This window comes from Pseudophryne corroboree, chromosome 5, assembly GCF_028390025.1.
Source record: "Pseudophryne corroboree isolate aPseCor3 chromosome 5, aPseCor3.hap2, whole genome shotgun sequence".
In the NCBI taxonomy this organism is placed as follows: domain Eukaryota; kingdom Metazoa; phylum Chordata; class Amphibia; order Anura; family Myobatrachidae; genus Pseudophryne; species Pseudophryne corroboree.
Window position 1 is genome coordinate 682,893,900 of NC_086448.1, and position 19,330 is coordinate 682,913,229.

The 19,330-nt window shown below is 41.6% G+C and overlaps 1 protein-coding gene and 1 non-coding gene across 2 annotated transcripts in view; both read left to right on the forward strand.

The window, feature by feature from the left end:
- The window catches only part of CHD7 (chromodomain helicase DNA binding protein 7), a 168,633-nt gene extending 150,661 nt beyond the window's left edge, over nucleotides 1-17,972 (forward strand). The window contains exons 20-38 of the mRNA XM_063923776.1: nucleotides 305-415; nucleotides 502-707; nucleotides 936-1,135; nucleotides 2,541-2,700; nucleotides 5,293-5,382; nucleotides 6,515-6,618; nucleotides 8,038-8,167; nucleotides 8,251-8,323; nucleotides 8,503-8,560; nucleotides 9,152-9,380; nucleotides 9,472-9,680; nucleotides 9,792-10,463; nucleotides 11,322-11,482; nucleotides 12,409-12,636; nucleotides 13,468-13,911; nucleotides 14,143-14,364; nucleotides 14,535-14,675; nucleotides 15,158-15,262; nucleotides 15,984-17,972. Coding sequence (XP_063779846.1) covers nucleotides 305-415; nucleotides 502-707; nucleotides 936-1,135; nucleotides 2,541-2,700; nucleotides 5,293-5,382; nucleotides 6,515-6,618; nucleotides 8,038-8,167; nucleotides 8,251-8,323; nucleotides 8,503-8,560; nucleotides 9,152-9,380; nucleotides 9,472-9,680; nucleotides 9,792-10,463; nucleotides 11,322-11,482; nucleotides 12,409-12,636; nucleotides 13,468-13,911; nucleotides 14,143-14,364; nucleotides 14,535-14,675; nucleotides 15,158-15,262; nucleotides 15,984-16,859 — 4,419 coding nt within the window. The 3' untranslated portion in view covers nucleotides 16,860-17,972. The remainder of the gene's footprint in view (nucleotides 1-304; nucleotides 416-501; nucleotides 708-935; nucleotides 1,136-2,540; nucleotides 2,701-5,292; nucleotides 5,383-6,514; nucleotides 6,619-8,037; nucleotides 8,168-8,250; nucleotides 8,324-8,502; nucleotides 8,561-9,151; nucleotides 9,381-9,471; nucleotides 9,681-9,791; nucleotides 10,464-11,321; nucleotides 11,483-12,408; nucleotides 12,637-13,467; nucleotides 13,912-14,142; nucleotides 14,365-14,534; nucleotides 14,676-15,157; nucleotides 15,263-15,983) is intronic.
- LOC134931358 (small nucleolar RNA U6-53/MBII-28) lies at nucleotides 8,611-8,704 on the forward strand. Its single transcript, XR_010179111.1, has one exon. It is a non-coding gene; the product is annotated as a small nucleolar RNA U6-53/MBII-28 (small nucleolar RNA).
- Nucleotides 17,973-19,330: the final 1,358 nt, after the last annotated feature.

Genomic DNA, 19,330 nt, shown 5'->3' on the forward strand with positions numbered 1-19,330 from the left:
CAACGGCATTAGGAGCATACCGGCTGCTGTGATCTTACATAATAGTGGGGGTGTAAATGGAGTAGAATGTTACTGTACTTCGAACAGATCTAACATGCTTCCCTGATGGTTACATTTCTGAAATATTTGTTCCCTTGCATTTATACAATGTATAATATAGGTCAAGCTTCCTGCAACCAATCAAACATTTGCTTTCATTATCTAGCTTACATTTGGCATAAAAGTGTTTATTTGGTTTAATTGACATTAACATTTTAGCGGGTTGCGCTTTTGTGCTATAATAATTTTTTATGATTTATACCAGGCCAGTTTTGTTTCTGCTGGAAATCGGACGGACATATCTTTGGATGACCCCAATTTCTGGCAAAAGTGGGCAAAGAAAGCGGAACTTGATCTCGATGTATTAAATGGAAGAGTAAGTGTCTGCCTTAACTTTTCACAGTATAATGGGTGAGCGGTTCTTTTAAATACTTTCATGTGAGCATTCATTTCACTTTGTAGAACACCTTGGTAATTGATACCCCACGAGTAAGAAAACAGACCAGACTGTACAGTGCAGTAAAGGAGGATGAACTGATGGAATTCTCTGACTTAGAAAGTGATTCTGAGGACAAACCCAACATCAAACCACGTCGGCCTCAGGACAAATCTCAGGGCTATGCAAGGAGTGAATGTTTCAGAGTGGAGAAGAACCTTCTTGTGTATGGGTATGTACATAGCTTTTGATCTGTTCCTGCTGAGTGACTGTGCACATAATATAGAACATGACATGGCGTACAGATAACAGTTGAGCGTTTGGTTTTCAGCACCCTGTTAATGAGAGATGTAGGTTCTAACTTGCATGTCATCACTTATTAGGCATCTGGAATGGTTCTTTTATGCGCTTACATAGCTGTCTTTGGAACACAGTGTCAACCTTTTCACTTTGGTGGTAGGTGGGGACGCTGGACAGATATTCTTTCCCATGCGCGTTTCAAGCGTCAGCTTTCTGAACAAGACGTGGAAACCATCTGTCGTACCATTCTGGTCTACTGCCTAAATCATTACAGAGGGGATGAGAACATCAAGAGTTTCATCTGGGACCTCATTACACCAACAGAAGATGGGCAGACTCGTGCTCTGGTGAACCACTCTGGTAGGTAGCCAGTCATGCTAGTTATGGATAGTAAAACCACAGAAGTTTAATTGCTTCTGTTAGGCTATGATTAGAAGAAGATACATTATTACAATATTCTGCTGCGCTTTGTTTGCATTATTGTAAACTTAGTGTTCAGTAATGTTTTGAAGAAGTTTGTTTCTGTTACAGAAAACATTTTACATTACCCTCATAGGTTAGATTGTCATGGTGACTCCTTTGTACTAAACCAGGGTTCTCTGAATGTAACTGTCAAGTTGAAAGGTTTAAACGTTAGAGTAATTTTAATTTCACTACATTTTATTGCATTTCAATTTGGATTTTTACTTGAAGCGGAGAAGTTAGCTTTGGTAATCCAATATTTATAATTGTGGTTAGGTTATACATTTGAGCAGACACTTAGGGGTCAATCCAACATCGTGGGTGCAAGTTTGCACCGTAACGGCTGCACTTTATGGCAGCCTGTACGCTCACAAAACTGCTTGCCGCCCCATAGGGCTGCGATCAAAATTGTGCAAATTTGGACTGAGAGTGGGTCACAAGGGGTGTGAGATGCGGTGCCATTGCTGGTGTTTTAGTGCTGCGGCTATGGCAACTCGCACCCTTTGCGAACAATTAGATTGACCCCTGGACCAGGATGTAGTGTAATCAGAGTTCGGCGGCTGTGCGTGATGCCGGGCGAACTCAACCGTTTTTTTTAAAGTGGCAATCATTTACAAGGCTAAACCATGCCGCTTATTGCCCCTTTTTAAAAAAGTCTGAGCTTGGCCGGCAAACCTCACGGTCGCTGAATTCTGACTTCATTACATCCCGCCCTAAACTTTAGATTACTGTCTGCTCTATTAGTGATATCAACTGTTTTTGAAAGGAATAAACATGTTTTATTTGGAGGCCTGTAATCTGTGATTAGGTGATCACAGTACACGTTGTAATGATTTACGGGAAAAAGAATAGAAATAAGAAACCATCCACTTGAACCTCTGATACAGCAGTGGTACTTGGTAACCCCTCCCCCCCTCCATCCCCACTCCCCCATTATAGACAATCTGTTTTGTAACACCACCCGTTGCATAATGCTAGTATAGGCCATGTTACAAACTGAGACGTGGATGTGTCAGGGGAAAGTAATTATTGTGGACTTACTGGCACAGTTGTTTGTGATATACTGCATAATAGTTATAACATGTACTTAATGATCTCCAAATGCTTTTTTTTATGCCACATGTTTCTTCCTGAATTTATTAGTGTAATCACTACATTTTTCAATGATCTCTTGTATAACAGGCCTTCCAGTTCCTGGCAGGTGGACTGTAGTCTCTGTGTATTGCATACAGTGAGCCGGAAGCAGTCCCTCGGATATCCTTTGTCTCTGAGCATTCTGATTAACTCCAGTGTTCTCTTTCAGGCCTCTCTGCCCCAGTACCCAGGGGAAGGAAGGGAAAGAAGGTAAAGAGCCAGAATGCTCAGCCTGTGCTGAAACACGCGGACTGGCTCCCCAGCTGTAACCCAGACACCTTGTTTCAGGAGGATAGCTACAAAAAGCACCTTAAACATCATTGTAACAAGTAAGCAGTGAAAGTGTCTGTCTGTCTTATGTGTGACCACAGGCCAGAGACAAATAGCACTGATTCACACCCTGACCACAGAGCGCTCAGTGTGAAGGAAAGTGCTTCTGTAAGGTGGTGCCTGGCTCCTGCTTCTCACTACGTGTTATTTGCAGTATTACTTTTGTGCTTATGTAGATCTGCTGTGTGTTCAGAGAATAAAAAAAGTGCTGTAAAATTGAGAGGTGTGTTTCTGCTTTTAGGTAAGGACTCGTTTTTCTTTGTTGCTTATTTTCCATATTGGTTGGTATCATTTTAATTGTAGGGGATCTGAGCTCACATGAAAATGATTTTAAGTTGCATCTGAGATGATGATTTAGCAGTTTTGGAACCAGTTGTATTTAGAAATCTGATTGCAACGCATGTTTTTTTGTGTGTTGGAAACCATTGCTTTTTGTTTTGGTCTAGTTTTTGTGTTTGGTGTCAATCATGTTAGTGAATGTATTTGTTCCGACATTCTAGTCGTACCTGCCACTGTACTTTGGGTGAGAATAGAAAATAAACACGGAAACTGTTGTCATTTGCCCACACACTGAATTAACTAAATACTTATTTGTTATGCGTAACGGACCCCATTGTCGTTTTATGCTGGAGTGACGGTCACACTTCCATCCTCTTGCTGATGGTTAGAGTGCAGCTGGAACACCCTCCACTTTTGCCACCTGAAAGCCAGATCCTGGTTGCACATGTGAGGTCTCCTTCAGCGTGCTTAGAAAATGCATTCAGTACTGCCCTCCTCCAAACCAGCCAAGGGCATCTACCGCCTCCCTGGCTGTAATGAGCACAAAGGCTGCCACCTGCAGACAGATGACGTTTCAGCTCAAGAGCCACAAATACCTCCTATTGAGCATGTGTCAGCATAGATAAATGACTCGATCATAACCTACGCACCTGCATTATAGCTGAATATCCTTAACATCTGGCCGGCCGCTAGCCTAAGAAGTCATGCGTACAGCTGATAGTCATTTAGTCAGGCAAAATCTACAGCTTTAGCTTTAGAATCTCCATAGCTGCGATTACATGATAGTATTGGTCTAGCAGTGTCTAAAAATGGTTTCTCATACATCTACATTTAATGTTACAGAATAAGCTGTGATATACACTTTATGGGATGTAGTCATTATCCCGCCGGTCAGAATACCAAATCCCGGATCCCGACCACAGAGGATGCCTGCAGAGGCGCCAGGGCTGTTCCCACTCGCTGGTGCCAACCCATAGAGTGGGAATAGAACCTGTGGTGAGTGCAGCGAGCCAGCAGAGGGCTTTCTAGCGCTCGCCCCGCTGCCGGCATTCTGGCGGCCGGGATCCCGGTATAGGTATTCTGACCTCCGGGATCCCGCCCACCGGTATTCCTACACCAACCCCACTTTATAGGGTCTGTGTTAGTGGATGAATGTGTGAAGTCATAAAAACAAGCAAACAAAGTGATACTGAATTTTATTTGAGTAAAAGTCATGTGTATAGGTATAAGTAAATTAAAAGATGCCTCTTGTGCTACTATTTCTTCTTGCACTTACAAAATAAATATCTAGAATGTCAGGATTCTAAGGCATGGAGGCAAAACCTCAATATTTCTAGGTTATCTCAAATTAAGACAAATCCCATCTGTATTGGATTGTAATTATCGGTTGAGCTTCATATTGATATCTCAAAAGGAGCCAGTGCTACAGTAACAAGCGTCCTATTCCAGATGTGTACAGAGAAACTGGCTAATTGTGTGTGTGCCTCCCCCCACCCCCCTTAAACCCCCTACACATAATATGCAACATTAATCTCATGATCTGAGGTCTGACAAGGGTGAAATTAAGGACAGTTCATAATGGTCTTCCATGGTTTTGCTTGGAGGACTGGCTCAAGTTCACCTATAAACTGACATTGACGCAGATTTCCCTTGTGCCACATATAGTTAAACCTGGCAGCTTCTGTGGGCTTCCTGCAAGGATGGGCTGCAAGTGGTTATAGCTCTATAAACTGGCTTTCTTACAGAAAACAAATAGTTACATAATCCGAAAAACCCACCATCCCATTGTGAGGGTTTATTGTTCAGTGGTTTAAAAAAAGACAGGGGGAAAAAAAACAGATTATAGATCTAGTTTATCCTTGCAACTTCTGATGTGCTTCCAAAAATGGTATTAAGGCAGCAGCTGAGGAAATTTTATGAGATAATGAAGCAGAACAGTTACTGGAAGCCATCTGCTCAGTTGTTTACAAACTTGCTCCAGTACTTCAGAGGCAGTGGTGCACTACGTGTCTGAACTTCACAAGCTGCACTAGGTAGGACTAAATGCAATGCGCCTGGGCTGGGCCCAGCCTGCTCCCTCCCTGTGCAGCGTGAGCGGTTGCCAGGCAGGCCCGTTGGAAGCCAGCAGAAAGCACCACACAGAGGTGATTATATGCCACCATCTGTCACGCTTCAAGCCTACCATACAGCATGGCTAATCAGCCTTGGCAGGATGATGGATGAACAGCAGCAGCTGCCAAAAGCCACTGTTGGCAAACAATTCTGAAGTTAAGAACTTCTCCCCTCACCCCCACTTTTCTCTTCCTCTCCAGGGTCCTGCTGCGTGTCCGCATGCTGTACTATCTCAGGCAAGAAGTGATAGGGGACCAAGCTGACAACATCTTGGAGGGTGCTGACTCAAGGTTAGTGAGTTGTGCGGCTTGTCCTTGTCGCAGAAGATCAAGGTCTATACCTGCTGTTACTAATTATTATGCATTACAGATTTTTTTTTTTTTTTTTCCAGTTTTACTCTCTGGTTTAACCCATGACTTGCTGGTGATAGCGTAAACAACGCAGCAATTGTGTGCTTTAATGATTTTTGGAAACTCCTGTGTTAATTCACCTTGAATGAAGGGCTTCACATTCTGCAGTGCTGTTTAATGAGTAAAAGATAAAGATAGATAGGCTGGGGCTACACATAGCGGCCAAGCGGGTCCTGCTGAACGGGATCCGCTTGGCCAGGAGTGGGGATTTGTGTGCACATAGATCCTGTTCTGCGGGATCCCGCGAAACAGGATCTGGCCAGTGACACACAGGATTTCAGTGGAACACATACATACACACATACATAGCTAGATATAGCTATATGTTGGGATATATAAATATCCAATATTAAACATCCGACTGTAAACACACAGAAGCCGTTTAGTGATAGTAGGATCTTACAATCTAATTTAGTTTGACAGCAACAATTAATGATCTATGAGTAACTTGGGGTTGTCACTGGCTGCATTACATAAAAGACAGCATTGTGACAATATAATCTAATTTTGTGCCGTCTGCTGCCTAGATTGTATATCTCTCCTTCAGCAATACTATTGGATAAATTGGGCCTTATACAAATTGGCAGGAATGATGTTTCTGATTACAGAATCCATTTGTTACATCTGGGTAGTCCACAGTTGTCCAGTTTCATGTCCACGGATTGCTCTTATTTTTTAAAGCGTATGCTTAATGTTATTTATTGGTTGCTTTTCAGCTAAATGTTATTTTCAACTGTGTTTTTAACCTACCATATTAGCACGTTATTTCCTATTGGTGCTTATGTTATTATTCCACGGATATTCAAGGCTAAAGGCTACTGTAAATAAATTCTAATGTTGTCGTTTGAAGTGATGCTACTCATATGTTTAAGATGAGTTACACCCATTACTAATTGGCAAACATTGGGCGGAGGCGTGCAATGTAAATTAGCTTTCTTTAATGTCTGCAGCAGGTTTGAATCAACGCCTTATACTGATGATGCTTTTATTTTTCACACCATTTTGCTTTCAGTGAGGCAGATATTTGGATACCAGAGACATTCCACGCTGAAGTTCCTACCGATTGGTGGGATAATGAAGCTGATAAATCCCTTTTAATTGGCGTCTTCAAACATGGTACGTTCTGCACTGCAGTAATTCAGGGTTCCATAGTCTCTGCAGGGATTTGTAAGTGATAAGCAGAGGTGCCTGATCATCGTAACTTTATCTGGGGGAATCTTTATATTCTTTTAAAATAAAACTAAATGAACTCTGATGTGTTAGAATGATTTTTCGGACGTGTTAGAGTGATTTTTACCCTCTCCTAAAACTTTTAGACAGGGAGAGAGAATAAAGCTCTACACTAGTTTGTTTGAAGGCACCAAGTGTTACAGACTGGCATCCGGCTTTAGGTGCTGGTCATCTCTTATCAAAAGAGATGGGTAAGATATACTCCACGTTTTTTGTGAAGCAAACTCGTGGATGTGGGTGGGAAAATATTTAACAGCGATCTATAAATAAAGTAAAACCATATTTGTAGTAGTAATGGCCGAGCAGTGTTATAGATCTCCATAAACTTAGCTTCTAGCACTGCTTCCCTTGCTAACATTCTGCCAACCAGTGTCAAAGTGGATGGTGGGCTTAACCTCTGCTATTAATCTGTACAAGTGCCTCCTGGGCTTTGTTCCAAGCAATATTTCACAAATGTCAGCGCCGAGAACTCCCAGCTCCCTTGAGTGGGATGCAGCCTTGTTAACTTTGAAAGGCTCGGGGATGCAGAGCTGGCATGATATATACAGTGAGCGATTCCTGATTATAATCCAAATTCTCTGGAGGTCGCAGGCGTATTCTCAGCAGCATGGCCTGACTAAAGGGGAGAATGATGGCTTATAAAACCTTTCATGATTACAGTTTGGCTTCAGGCTCTACAGCAGTTAGGAGAAGTGTGTTGTAGTAAAAATCCTAATTGAATTGTGCTGTTCTGCCTATGTACAGCAGTCTTTGGCTTTTTCTCTTAAATGGGGGCCTCAGCTGAGGACGGCCTGATCTGAAATCCTCCTCCTGCAGTGCACTGTCGGGATCTGCCATTTTCTATCTAGTCAGTGCAGCCAGTTAAAACAGCAAAACAAGTGTGTTAAAACCGTAGAGGGAAGAGTGTCATCTTTCTGACATACATCTCATGAAACCTAATAAGACAGGTTCGGTGGCCTTTCATATAACCCATGTTCAGCGAGTGAGCTGGAAAGGGAAGAGCAGCCGTTAAAAAATGTAGGCTTTAGCTGGGCCCAGAGAGGGCAACCAATGGAGCGGAGGGAGAGGATGGATCCATGGGAAATAGGTCACAAAATAATACCTAGATTTATCTTGTAAAATAGAGTTCTACAATAAACACAAGGCAGCCCATATAATGCACCCTGCATTTTATACAAATTATGGTATATGGAAAGGTTGGTAATTACTAAGAAATACCAATATGCACGTACATAGGAGGAACTAATAGGGTGGGATATCTAAAGCTACGACGTGAACGTGACAGTCTCTCGTCTCTTTCAATAGGTTATGAGAAGTACAATTCCATGCGGGCCGACCCAGCTCTGTGCTTCCTGGAGAGAGTCGGTATGCCTGATGCTAAAGCAATTGCCGCTGAGCAGAGAGGAACAGATATGTTAGCAGATGGTGGAGACGGGTATGTTACAGTTTAAGCAATATTTATTGTAAACTTAAAGTAGGGTTCTGTTACAAAAGCTTGTTTCATTTTTGCTTTGACAGAGGAGACTTTGACCGAGAGGATGAAGATCCTGAATACAAACCCACAAGGCTTCAATTTAAAGATGACATTGATGTAAGGACACACAGTTGCTTCCTAACATATGTAGTATTTGGATCCAAGTGCTTCTAAATTTATTTTTTTGCAAATTGGAAAGGAAACTGATCACCAGCTGAGTAGCGGTAAAAGGCAATCACAACAGTGTTTTGGTTCCAAACCAGAGTTTGCTGAAAACCATGTCTTCTCTTTCCCAGGAATTTGCAAACTCCCCCCTTGATGACAAAGAGGAATGCATGGACATAGACACGCAAGGTAAAAACTGCAGCATCATGCCAGCAAGGTGTTGTTGGCAGTGCCCGTCTGTTTAATGATGAGCATCCATGCTAATTTTGAAACATCAGGGGATTTGTTTCCCTCTGGATGTCAATGTTAAGTACTTTATTTACTCTGAAAACAGACATGCCACTTTAACAATGACCGTGCTCTTTCCATGGGAATACTGTATTGCTTTCTAATGTTTTCATACAATACTAGTTTTAATATAATTACACTGTTTTAGTAGAATGGGCCGCAAAGGAATGGCTATAAATGAAATGTTCTTTTACTTCCTTTACGATAACCACCTTCTCATTGTAAGAGATTCTCGCGCTGATTTACGCTGGCTGTTACGTGTGTGTCCCAGTTATGTAGCACGTCGGTGATAGATATACCCGCAGTCTCTAGGTATTTCATCCTACCAGGTTTGAGGTCAATGTAATAGATTCTGTTGGGTGAGTTAAAATATTAACCTATGAAAGGAAGGAAGCAGAGGTATATAAACGTTAAATAGTTCCGATCTTCAAACAAGTGTAACCTAGTGGCCAGAGTGACTTGCTAATTTAATTGTCTAACTTGTTATCACAGAGAAGCTTGGTGAGGACAGCACAGAGTTGGGCAAACTCTACTGGCCCAATACCTCAGCTCTAACTACCCGCCTGCGACGCCTCATCACTGCCTACCAGCGCAGTTACAAGCGGCAACAAATGAGGCAAGAAGCGCAGATGAAGACAGATCGTAGAAGGAGGCGGCCTCGGGAAGAAGTAAGAGCACTGGAAGCAGAAAGAGAAGCTATTATAACAGAGAGACGGCAAAAGTGAGTCAGTTGTCATTTTGTGATCCCTCTTTCCAGTCTTGAGTCAAACAGTATGAACGTGTTAACTATTTTTTTTATTTTTTATGTTAAGGTGGACCCGAAGGGAAGAGGCAGACTTCTATAGAGTAGTGTCGACGTTTGGAGTGATTGTTGACACTGCTAAACAAAAGTTTGAATGGAATCAATTCCGAGCTTTCGCCCGTCTAGATAAAAAGTCTGATGATAGTTTGGAGAAGTATTTCAACTGCTTTGTGGCCATGTGCAGAAGAGTCTGTCATATGTCAACCAAGTCTGAAGATGGTGAGTGAGCTAGGGGCAAATTTAATTTACAATAGACTACTTTTTCTGAAGTTTTCTTCTTCTTTTTTCTCTCTTGGATATTCACACCCAATGCTTATCTCTCCGTAATAGACCTGTGCGATATGTCTATGATGATTGAGCCTATAACGGAGGAACGAGCTTCTAGGACTCTTTACCGTATTGAACTTTTGAGGAAAATTCGGGAGCAAGTTCTTCATCAGCCACAGTTGAATGAGCGTCTTAAGCTGTGCCAGCCAAGCCTCGACCTACCAGAATGGTGGGAGTGTGGAAAACATGACAAAGACTTGCTGATTGGTGCTGCAAAACATGGCGTTAGTAGGACAGATTATCACATCCTCAATGATCCAGAATTATCTTTTCTAGAGGCTCATAGGAATTTTGCTCAAAACAGAGGAAGTGCACATCCAAACATGCCCATCCTTATACCCCCTGGATCCAGTTACAGTGACACACCACCGATAATGCCCTCTACGCCGGTTCGGGATGAAAAAGCAATTGAGCAGGAGGAAATAAAGTCAGAGAAGACTGAAGATGTTGACATCAAGGAAGAAGCAGAGATTAAAGAGGAGGAGCAGGTGGACTCTGATGAGAAATCTGTAAAACAGGAGAGCGACCATGAAACGCTTAGTGTTAAAAATGAAATTAAGAATACGGAGATAGCTGATGTTGATCCAAAGTCCATTTCAGAGAAGGGTTCTGAAGAAGATGAAGAAAAGTTGGATGATGATGATGACAAATCTGAAGAGTCTTCCCAAGCAGAAGGTAGTCTTGATCTGTGGTTCTGTTTTCTTCTGTTTTTGGTATGTGGTAGTCCAACAGCCCATAAAAACGTTCTTCAGCATCACATTACCGCTGATGGAAGCCAAAAACACAGCTTGTACACTCTGCCTTAAAGTCTTCCACCACAAAAAATAAATAAAAGTTGAAAATATCATTGCGACTGTGATGCAATTAAATAAATCATTATTTGTTAAATATTTCAAGGACAAACTTCCAGGAGAAATTCCAGTACAGTAAGGTGGTATATTTGCAGATTTTCTGTGCTTTTGCCTGTAGGATTTCAGACCGCAATAAAACCAGGGGTGTTTTGATTTTCATATTATTGCCATTTCATATCATGTGGGTAAAAATGGCTATATTGAAAAACTGACAATGTACTCATTATGGCTTGAAATGTTGGGGATGTACTTCATTCTGGTTCTCTTACTTGGTCATCCTTGCAAATCCAATGAAGAGTGTAGTAGGTAAGCTAATTTCAGTACATTAAAACTGAATGATCTAGAATCCAAAAATAATACAGAAGGTAGATATTATTGAGCACCATTTTTACTGAAGGAGCAGCCTCTAAAGATGGTGGTGAATGGCTGAAAGGTTTATATAAACTAGTTACCAGCCCATCAAAATGACAGAACAACATTACAGTAATGTCAGCGCCGGTGGCTGTGCGCGCCTGAACGGAGCAACACTTTAATTGCTCCATGGGGCGCCATCTAGTGGCCGGCGGCACGCAAAACACTTGAATTCCCCCCCACAGAGGTGAGGACCAGCGTTAGCTTTTTAGTATATAGGTTGGATTTCTGTATTCATCTGTTTGTCATGAACATTTTGTTTTCATTTCAGTCGGGCTACCTTCTCGGGACAAAAATTTTGATGAAGAAAGCAACGCCTCCTTGAGCACTGCACGGGATGAAACTCGCGACGGCTTCTATTTGGAAGATTGTGAGACATCCGGGCTTCACATGCTGCGAGAGAGGACATTCTCCTTCTCTTTCTGGCCCAAGGTATGTCGCTCTTTCTAATAATATCCATATATTCTCTAGCAGTGGCTGTGATGTGCTCTTTGTATGTTTTAGATTATAATAAAGAAAAAAAGCTTCCTAATCACCATGACATGGCCATCTGGTTGTAAAAACAAAACACTAATAGGCTTATTCCTGTGGAAAGGAGGCGGTTTGCAGCAGCTGTTGTGCTCTGGTTGTGGTCTTTGAGCAGCGACTCTGTTTTGGTAGCTTTTGCTTGAAGAAAAACAATAGAGCCTATGGAGGTATGACAACAATGGATGCTGCACAGTAACCCTGTTGAAAAATGTGTACTTTTGTGTCCAGCCTACTGGACGCTTCACAAGTGTGCAAAAGTCTATATAAAGTTTGAAAACAATTAGATTTATGGAGGTTTGTTTTTTTTGTGTGTGTAATTTTGAAGTCGAGGTCCAAGCTTCAGAGCTGGTTAAGTGATTGAGGATGTGGAATGAATATTGACATTCTGTAGATCTGGGGAAGTTTTTGTAATGCTGAACATTATTAATAGTGACGCTAATGAGGAAGCACTTAGAAGGCTAGGCTGGCCTGCTCTGAAGAACTGCAGCGATTACTAGATACTGGAAGCAGATGTTTCTTTCTTTGCCCACCAGCTGATGATTATAAGAAACAATGCAGTACAGCCTCTAACAGTAGGGGCTCAGCGTATATACAGACACTGCCGACTCTGTTACCCCCTGCAGTAACTCTTCTTTTGTCTCCTTAGTGCACAGGGCTGAAGGGGGGCTTCTTAGGCTCAAACAGGTTAAATGAAAAGCAAAATGAAAAAAAAAACCTCCTAAAGCTAGGCAGTATTTCATTTATCAACGCTCAACGTGAAGGCATCAACTGTATGGAGAGCAACTTCTTTTCTTAATGATGTCACTTGTGTTTTTCCCCGTACAATGCAGGATCGTGTGATGATCAACCGATTAGACCACATCTGTGAGACTGTGCTGAAAGGAAAGTGGCCAGTAAACAGGCGCCAGATGTTTGAATTCCCGGGGCTCATCCCTGGGTACACACCAACTGCTGTGGATAGCCCATTGCAGAAGAGGAGCTTTGCTGAGCTCTCCATGGTGGCCCAGGGCAATTTTAGTGGAAGTGAAGATATCTCAGCCTCTCCACAACTGTCTCAGGCAAGTAGAAATGTACTTACATATGATTATAGTGCAGCATGTATTCTGTACTAGGAACATGATCCTGTTATGTCTATTACGGTCCGAACTAAAAACTGGACATACGTACTGTATATGGGCGTGTATATGTATGTATATATGTATATATATATATATATATATATATATATATTTGTGTATGTATGTATGTATGTATATATATATATATATATATATGTGTGTATGTATATGTGTGTGTATGTATATATATATATATATATATATATATATATATATATATATATATATACACACACTAACCTTATATAATTTTCAAACTTGTTTACTGAGTGAAATTTGTAGATACACAGATACAGCAAGCCTCAGTATGACTGGCGTGAGTGAGCCGGCAGTTCCCGTGTAACTCTCAAGCGTCTGGTTTCTTTTTTGTCCGAACACGCATCTTATTTGCATCACTGTGAATAAGACGCACAAGCAAACGCTGCTAATTAATAGGATTGCAATGTGTAAGATGCATTTTGGGAGGGGGAATGCACAAACAGATCCCTAGCGTTAATAAACGAGCTTGCGACTAGAAGGGCTGAGTAACGTGACTGCAGCAACGATGAGAGAGAACACATCTGTATCTGTGATATTCAGTAATAAAAACTGAATCGGGTTTTTCTTTTTAGGCTATTAAACGTTACTCTCCAAAACCAAGTTTGTCTGTACAGCACAATGTTTTTGCATTCTTCATGATCCTTCAGTATCGTTTCACTTGGTGATAGGCGAATTCTCTATGTAACGTTACTTGCACTGAATGCTGACAGTCCATTATGGTTTTATTTTCAGGAATCTTCGTTGAGCTTGTCTGTACCACGTCAGCGCAGGAGGAGGAGGCGGAAAATAGAGGTTGAAGCAGAACGAGCGGCAAAGAGGAGGAATCTCATGGAGATGGTGGCTCAACTGCGCGGATCTCAAATAGGGGCGGAAAATGGACAAGAGAAAGTTGTGGATTTATCGAACGCCTCCAGGGAGGCAACAAGCTCTACCTCAAATTTTGCATCACTTACTTCCAAGTTTATCTTGCCTAATTCCTCCACCCCTGTCTCCGATGCCTTCAAAACACAAATGGAGCGACTGCAGGCAGGTCTTTCATGCACACCGACCAGGCACCTACTCAACGGTTCTTTAATAGATGGTGAGCCTCCCATGAAGCGAAGAAGAGGAAGAAGGAAAAATGTGGAAGGTCTCGATCTGTTGTTCATGAGCAACAAACGTAGTTCGTTATCTGTGGTAAGGATGAAGAATATTGTACATTAAACTAAACGGAACTTTTTCTGCTTTTTCTGGTATAACTGCTCTGTATAAAGATTGTAGTCTGTTATTTTGCAATGTATTTTGTTACTGCAGCGAGTGCAGTCATTAGTTTATTTCATTATATGAATTCATTACTTGCATCCAACCTTCTGAAATAAGAAAAGCCAATCCATATTAAAGGTGCTGGGTTTTTTTTTCCCTGTATAGGATGATAGTGACGTGACCAAAGCATATGACGAAGATCTTGATACGCCACCAGCCAGAAACATTCCATCTCCCGGGCAGCTGGAGCCAGAGACCCGGATTCCCGTCATTAACTTGGAGGATGGGACCAGATTAGTGGGGGAGGATGCACCAAAAAACAAGGATTTGGTTGAATGGTTGAAACTGCATCCTACATACACTGTTGACATGCCAAGTTATGTACCAGTAAGTACAATAACTATTGGCTGTACTTATTTAGTTTTAGATGTCAAGAACTAATGTATAACAATGCAGTGTTGTAGGGGTTTTTTGCAGTTATATAGGCTTTTACAGGACTGTGTTATTTTTTTTTGTGTTGTTTTTGAACCCCAAAAATGTTTATCTGTCTCCAACAGAAGAGCACAGATATGTTGTTCTCCCCATTTCAAAAGCCGAAGCAAAAACGTCATAGATGTCGTAATCCTAACAAGCTGGATATCAATACGTTAACGGGAGATGAACGAGTGCCTGTCGTGAATAAGCGCAATGGAAAGAAGGTAACCTTTCTTGGCCCTTGCTATCGGCTAGTGTTATTTGTGTCTTTAATTATTTCACAGAGATTTTTCGAATCATGTATGAGAAAGTGTTCACACAAATATCACTGCAAAATGAAGTTATGGGACTTCTGCCAGCAGTTACCACAATGGAGCCGTGGCAGAGTATGACTGGGTCTCACAAGCCCAGAGTTGGCCTCCATTGATGAGTCCTCCTGTCTGTCCTTCTAATTATTGTTAAGACCTACAGAATGTGTTGCTTAAATGTGTACTTTATTTTAAGTGTGTACCACTTCATGTTTCTTGCACAGAAAGGAATGTCTCTTGGCGTTATACATTGTAAGCAAAGCGTAAAGGACCTGAACTAATAAATGGATCACAAGGGGAATCTGGATTGTTTGCTGAACTGCTTGGTAGCTGCTTTAATTCTGTCCACTGTGTGTGCTGCTTTAATTTTTTACATTTATTTTTCTACCCCCCCACAGATGGGTGGCGCTATGGCCCCTCCTATGAGAGAGCTTCCTCGCTGGTTAGAAGAGAACCCAGAGTTTGCCGTTGCTCCAGACTGGACAGACATTGTTAAGCAGTCTGTAAGTACCACTAAGCTTACACTATTTTCTATTGCAAAGCAAGCATGTGTATGGGAGTACTTTATATTGTGGTATCTGTGTGCTGTCTGAGGTTTTTAATGGCTTATACCACTTTCACACCACCAAATAACCCGGGTCGGCGTGCGGTGTGAAAGGGCCATTGCCGAAATCGCGGGTTGCATGACTCGGCAATTCAACCCGGGATAAAGCAGTGTTATACCCGGGTTGAATAACGGGTCAGTGGCTGCGTAAACGGGCTCGCATTGACCCGGGACCCGTTTACTAGATAGGGAGACGTGGCGCGGAGATGAGCTCATCTCCCAGCGCCCCCCCTCCCCCTCGCTGCTGCTATGGCAATCTGCCCGGCTTATTGCCGGGTCGGGAAAGCCTGCAGTAGCTGCTAATGCCGGATCCCACCCGGGAAGGACCCGCTTCCAATTCCCGGGTGGGATCCGGCATTGGCATTGTGAAAGGGGTATCCATTATGTGGCATATAGAAAAACATTTCTGATACATTTTATAAGCGTGTTAGGCGGATGTGAGAAAAACTGTTGAACCGCGAGCTGAGCTTAGTCTAGGAAGCGGAATGCGGGAATCTGTTCCCTCCTTCTCGCTCTCTCTCTTACATCTGAGAATGGTCAGCCAGGATGTTGATCATTTATGTTCTGATAGTCATTGTGTAAGCTCCACATGTATATTTTTTTTTTTCATTTCTCTCCAGGGTTTTGTTCCGGAGTCCATGTTTGATCGTCTACTCACTGGACCTGTTGTGAGGGAAGAGGGATCCAGTCGAAGAGGGAGAAGGCCAAAAAGTGAAATTGCCAAAGCAGCTGCAGCAGCTGCTGCTGTAGCCTCCACGTCTGGAATAAACCCACTGCTGATGAATAGCTTGTTTGCTGGAATGGATCTTGCCAGTCTTCAGAATCTCCAGAATCTGCAGTCCCTTCAGCTTGCTGGTCTTATGGGCTTCCCCTCAGGCCTCACAACTGCTGCTGCCTCTGGAGGGGATTCTAAAAATCCTGCTGCCATGCTGCCTCTGATGCTGCCAGGCATGGCAGGGTTGCCCAACATGTTTGGGCTTAGTGGACTTTTAAACAACCCCTTAGCCTCTGGTGGTGGTAACTCAACTACAGCTTCCAGTCAAAGAGAAACTGAAGATGGCACTTCAAAGTCAGATGACAAGACTGATTCTGACGTGGATGGCAAAGACTCTGAGAAAAATACACACACTGTTTCTACTGACTCTGGTGCTGCTACTACCACCACAGCTGGGTTGACTGCAAATCATCTGGCCTTCAGTCCTTTCCTACTGTCCACCATGGCTCCAGGCCTGTTCTACCCATCCATGTTTCTACCTCCAGGGCTTGGAGGATTGACACTGCCTGGGTTTCCATCACTAGCTGGACTTCAGAGTGCTTTAAGCGCTAGTGAAGAAAAGGCCGCTGACAAAGAAGAAGCAGAGAACCCGGAAGACAGCGACGTAGAGGAGAGTCTGGACAAAACTGCAGATTCATCCGTTTTGGAAGATGACATGGCACATGGAGAAGAATTGGACTCTCCCAATGCCGAGGATGATAATTTCAAAGACGACGAATAACAGTCTCAGTTACAGTGTTCTAAACTTTTTGCAAGTGGTAGTCCTACTGTTTACACTCACAGTAAATGTCCATAACTAGTTTTTATAAGCTGTTCTGTAAAATAGTGTAGCAAAAAAAAGAAAAAAAAAAAAAGTCCAAGTCATGTCACATGGATGTGTCAAAAAGGTATTTTGATCATTAAGTATTGTGCAGTGCATTATTTATAATTTCTAGGAGAGGTTTTCAGAGATATTTTTTTTTTTTTCTAAAGGAAATTAACATAATGCGCTGCAGCTCTATTTTTATTGGTTTTTGTTTTGTTTCTTTCTACCGTTGGTATTACGAGAGGAGCAGTTTTTGGGAATCGTGGTGCAAATGGAAGGACAGGCTGCTTTATGGATTTATAAAGTTATTTATCTTTTTGTTTTTCTTTTTTGCTGTGAAGGTCAAGATGAATTTCTTACATATCATTATTTTTTATTTTATTTTTTGACTGCATACTAGCGTTTCTCACACACGACCGTTTCAGACAATCTCCATGAAATAAATGACGTCTCTGTCCTGAGAGACACAGCAATACAAGGCAGCTGTTGAATGTGAAAATGTAATCCTTTTTTTTTTTTTTTTTTTTTCCTTTGTTTTATTTTTTTTTTCTCTTTCACAACACCCATTGCAAGTCATTACAGGACAAAACTACAGTTAAATCGTCTCGTGATTATCTAATGCACTGGTTTAAGCATAAAATTTAAAATCAGGTACCTTTTTTTTGTTTTATTTTCCTTTTTATTTTTAATTTAAAGGACTTTGTTACTTTTAGCCACAAAGCTAAACAGCATTACCTCAACTCTAAACTAGCCTTGAAGTTTACAGACATGACTTTGTAAATGTTTGTGTTATTTTTTTCCTTTGTTTTATTTTTGGGGTTTTTTGTTTTTCATTTTGAAAACTGCTATCATGTAAGATATACTGTAAATTGCTGCCAACAGTAGTAATGATGCTTTTAATAAAAGTGATCCATGAGATGCAGTGATGTAATTAGAAAACGTAGAAAAAGAAAGTGTCTAGGGAAACCAAAATCAGAACTGGTGTACACCACTTTATATTTTGTATTCACAATAGAAGCAAATACAGTATTATGGCTTTTGTATATTTTTCTTGATATCTTTCTAGTGGGTTGATGTATGCTATGTATCTAGTGCTTTTAATATGAGAAGGGGGAGGGGAAGGGGAGAAACCTGTTTCTGCTGTATATCGGTACAGCAATCTGCGTACACAATGACCGCACTCTCGCGTGCTCTCTCTCTCCTTCAAACCTCTCTAACCTGAGAGCTCTGTAGAGAACAAAGATCTGCACATGGAGATGAGGAAGTCTTAACAACAAAAGGGCAAAGGAAAAATAAGGCTTTAATAGGCACAATATGTAGGTCATTTATCTGCGGTTAATGGATAGAAAACAAGCCACTGGTGTCAGCACGAGACTGACTCAGTGGTATTCTGTAGACTACAGCTCGCATTGCCAGCAAGGGCTGTGCCAAATAAACATGAAATGAAAACTGACCCAGTTTTCTAAAATCCAGAAGCTCTTCGACAGAGGCTATTGATTTTTCAGCATCCACTGACCTCTGACACTCCTTGTATAACGTGGTTACAGAACCGCTCCGTTCCCAGTGGCCTTGCACAACACTGAAGTTACAGCATCACTGTATGAGCACAACCTGTGCTGAGATGCAAGTATTTTCACATATGTGACGGAACATGGATGTGTGGTTTTCATCATAATCGACATGTCTATGTGTCCTGCTAAGTGGACGGGTGCTTTACTGGTCATGCACTGCAGAAGCTGTTAATATGGTCTACATCTTTTCTTGAAAAAAACATTTTAAAGACAAAGTTCCACCTAAAACTAAAATTCTAGAATTATGCAACGTTTTCTATGATTAAAATGATATATAGTTTCGTACCTGTGATTCGCCATTTGTCTGTAGGCTCCAACAATCCCGCCCAGTTTATTAATTGCTGCTGTTTGTGCCCCTCCTCTGTTTATACAACTAGGGATTTGTGCAAGTGGGAGGGGACATCAGTATTGCTATTTTTATGTGAAAAACATCTCTTTATCAAAAACTTGTTCCATGGATGGAATAGCGGTCGGTCACCTCTACCAAATAACATTCATTTTATAAGAATTTTGGTATAGCAGTTCAGCATGATAGTTGATCTCGTCAGAAAGTGCTAACTATTGATTTGCCAAGTTTATTTGGGTGTTATGTGAACTACATTCTGAATGTGTTTTCAGGCAGGGGACTGAATAAAAGGCCAATCTATATTTGTGTTTTACAGATGAAACCTCCTATTATGAAAAACACATACAATTAACAAAGTAAATTGCTAGTTTACCCTGGACTTTCATACTAATGGTCTTTTTATCATTCTGTTCTTGTGCCAGTGTCCCACTGCGCTTCTAGAAAAAGTTGTCTTTTACCCGGAGAAAGTT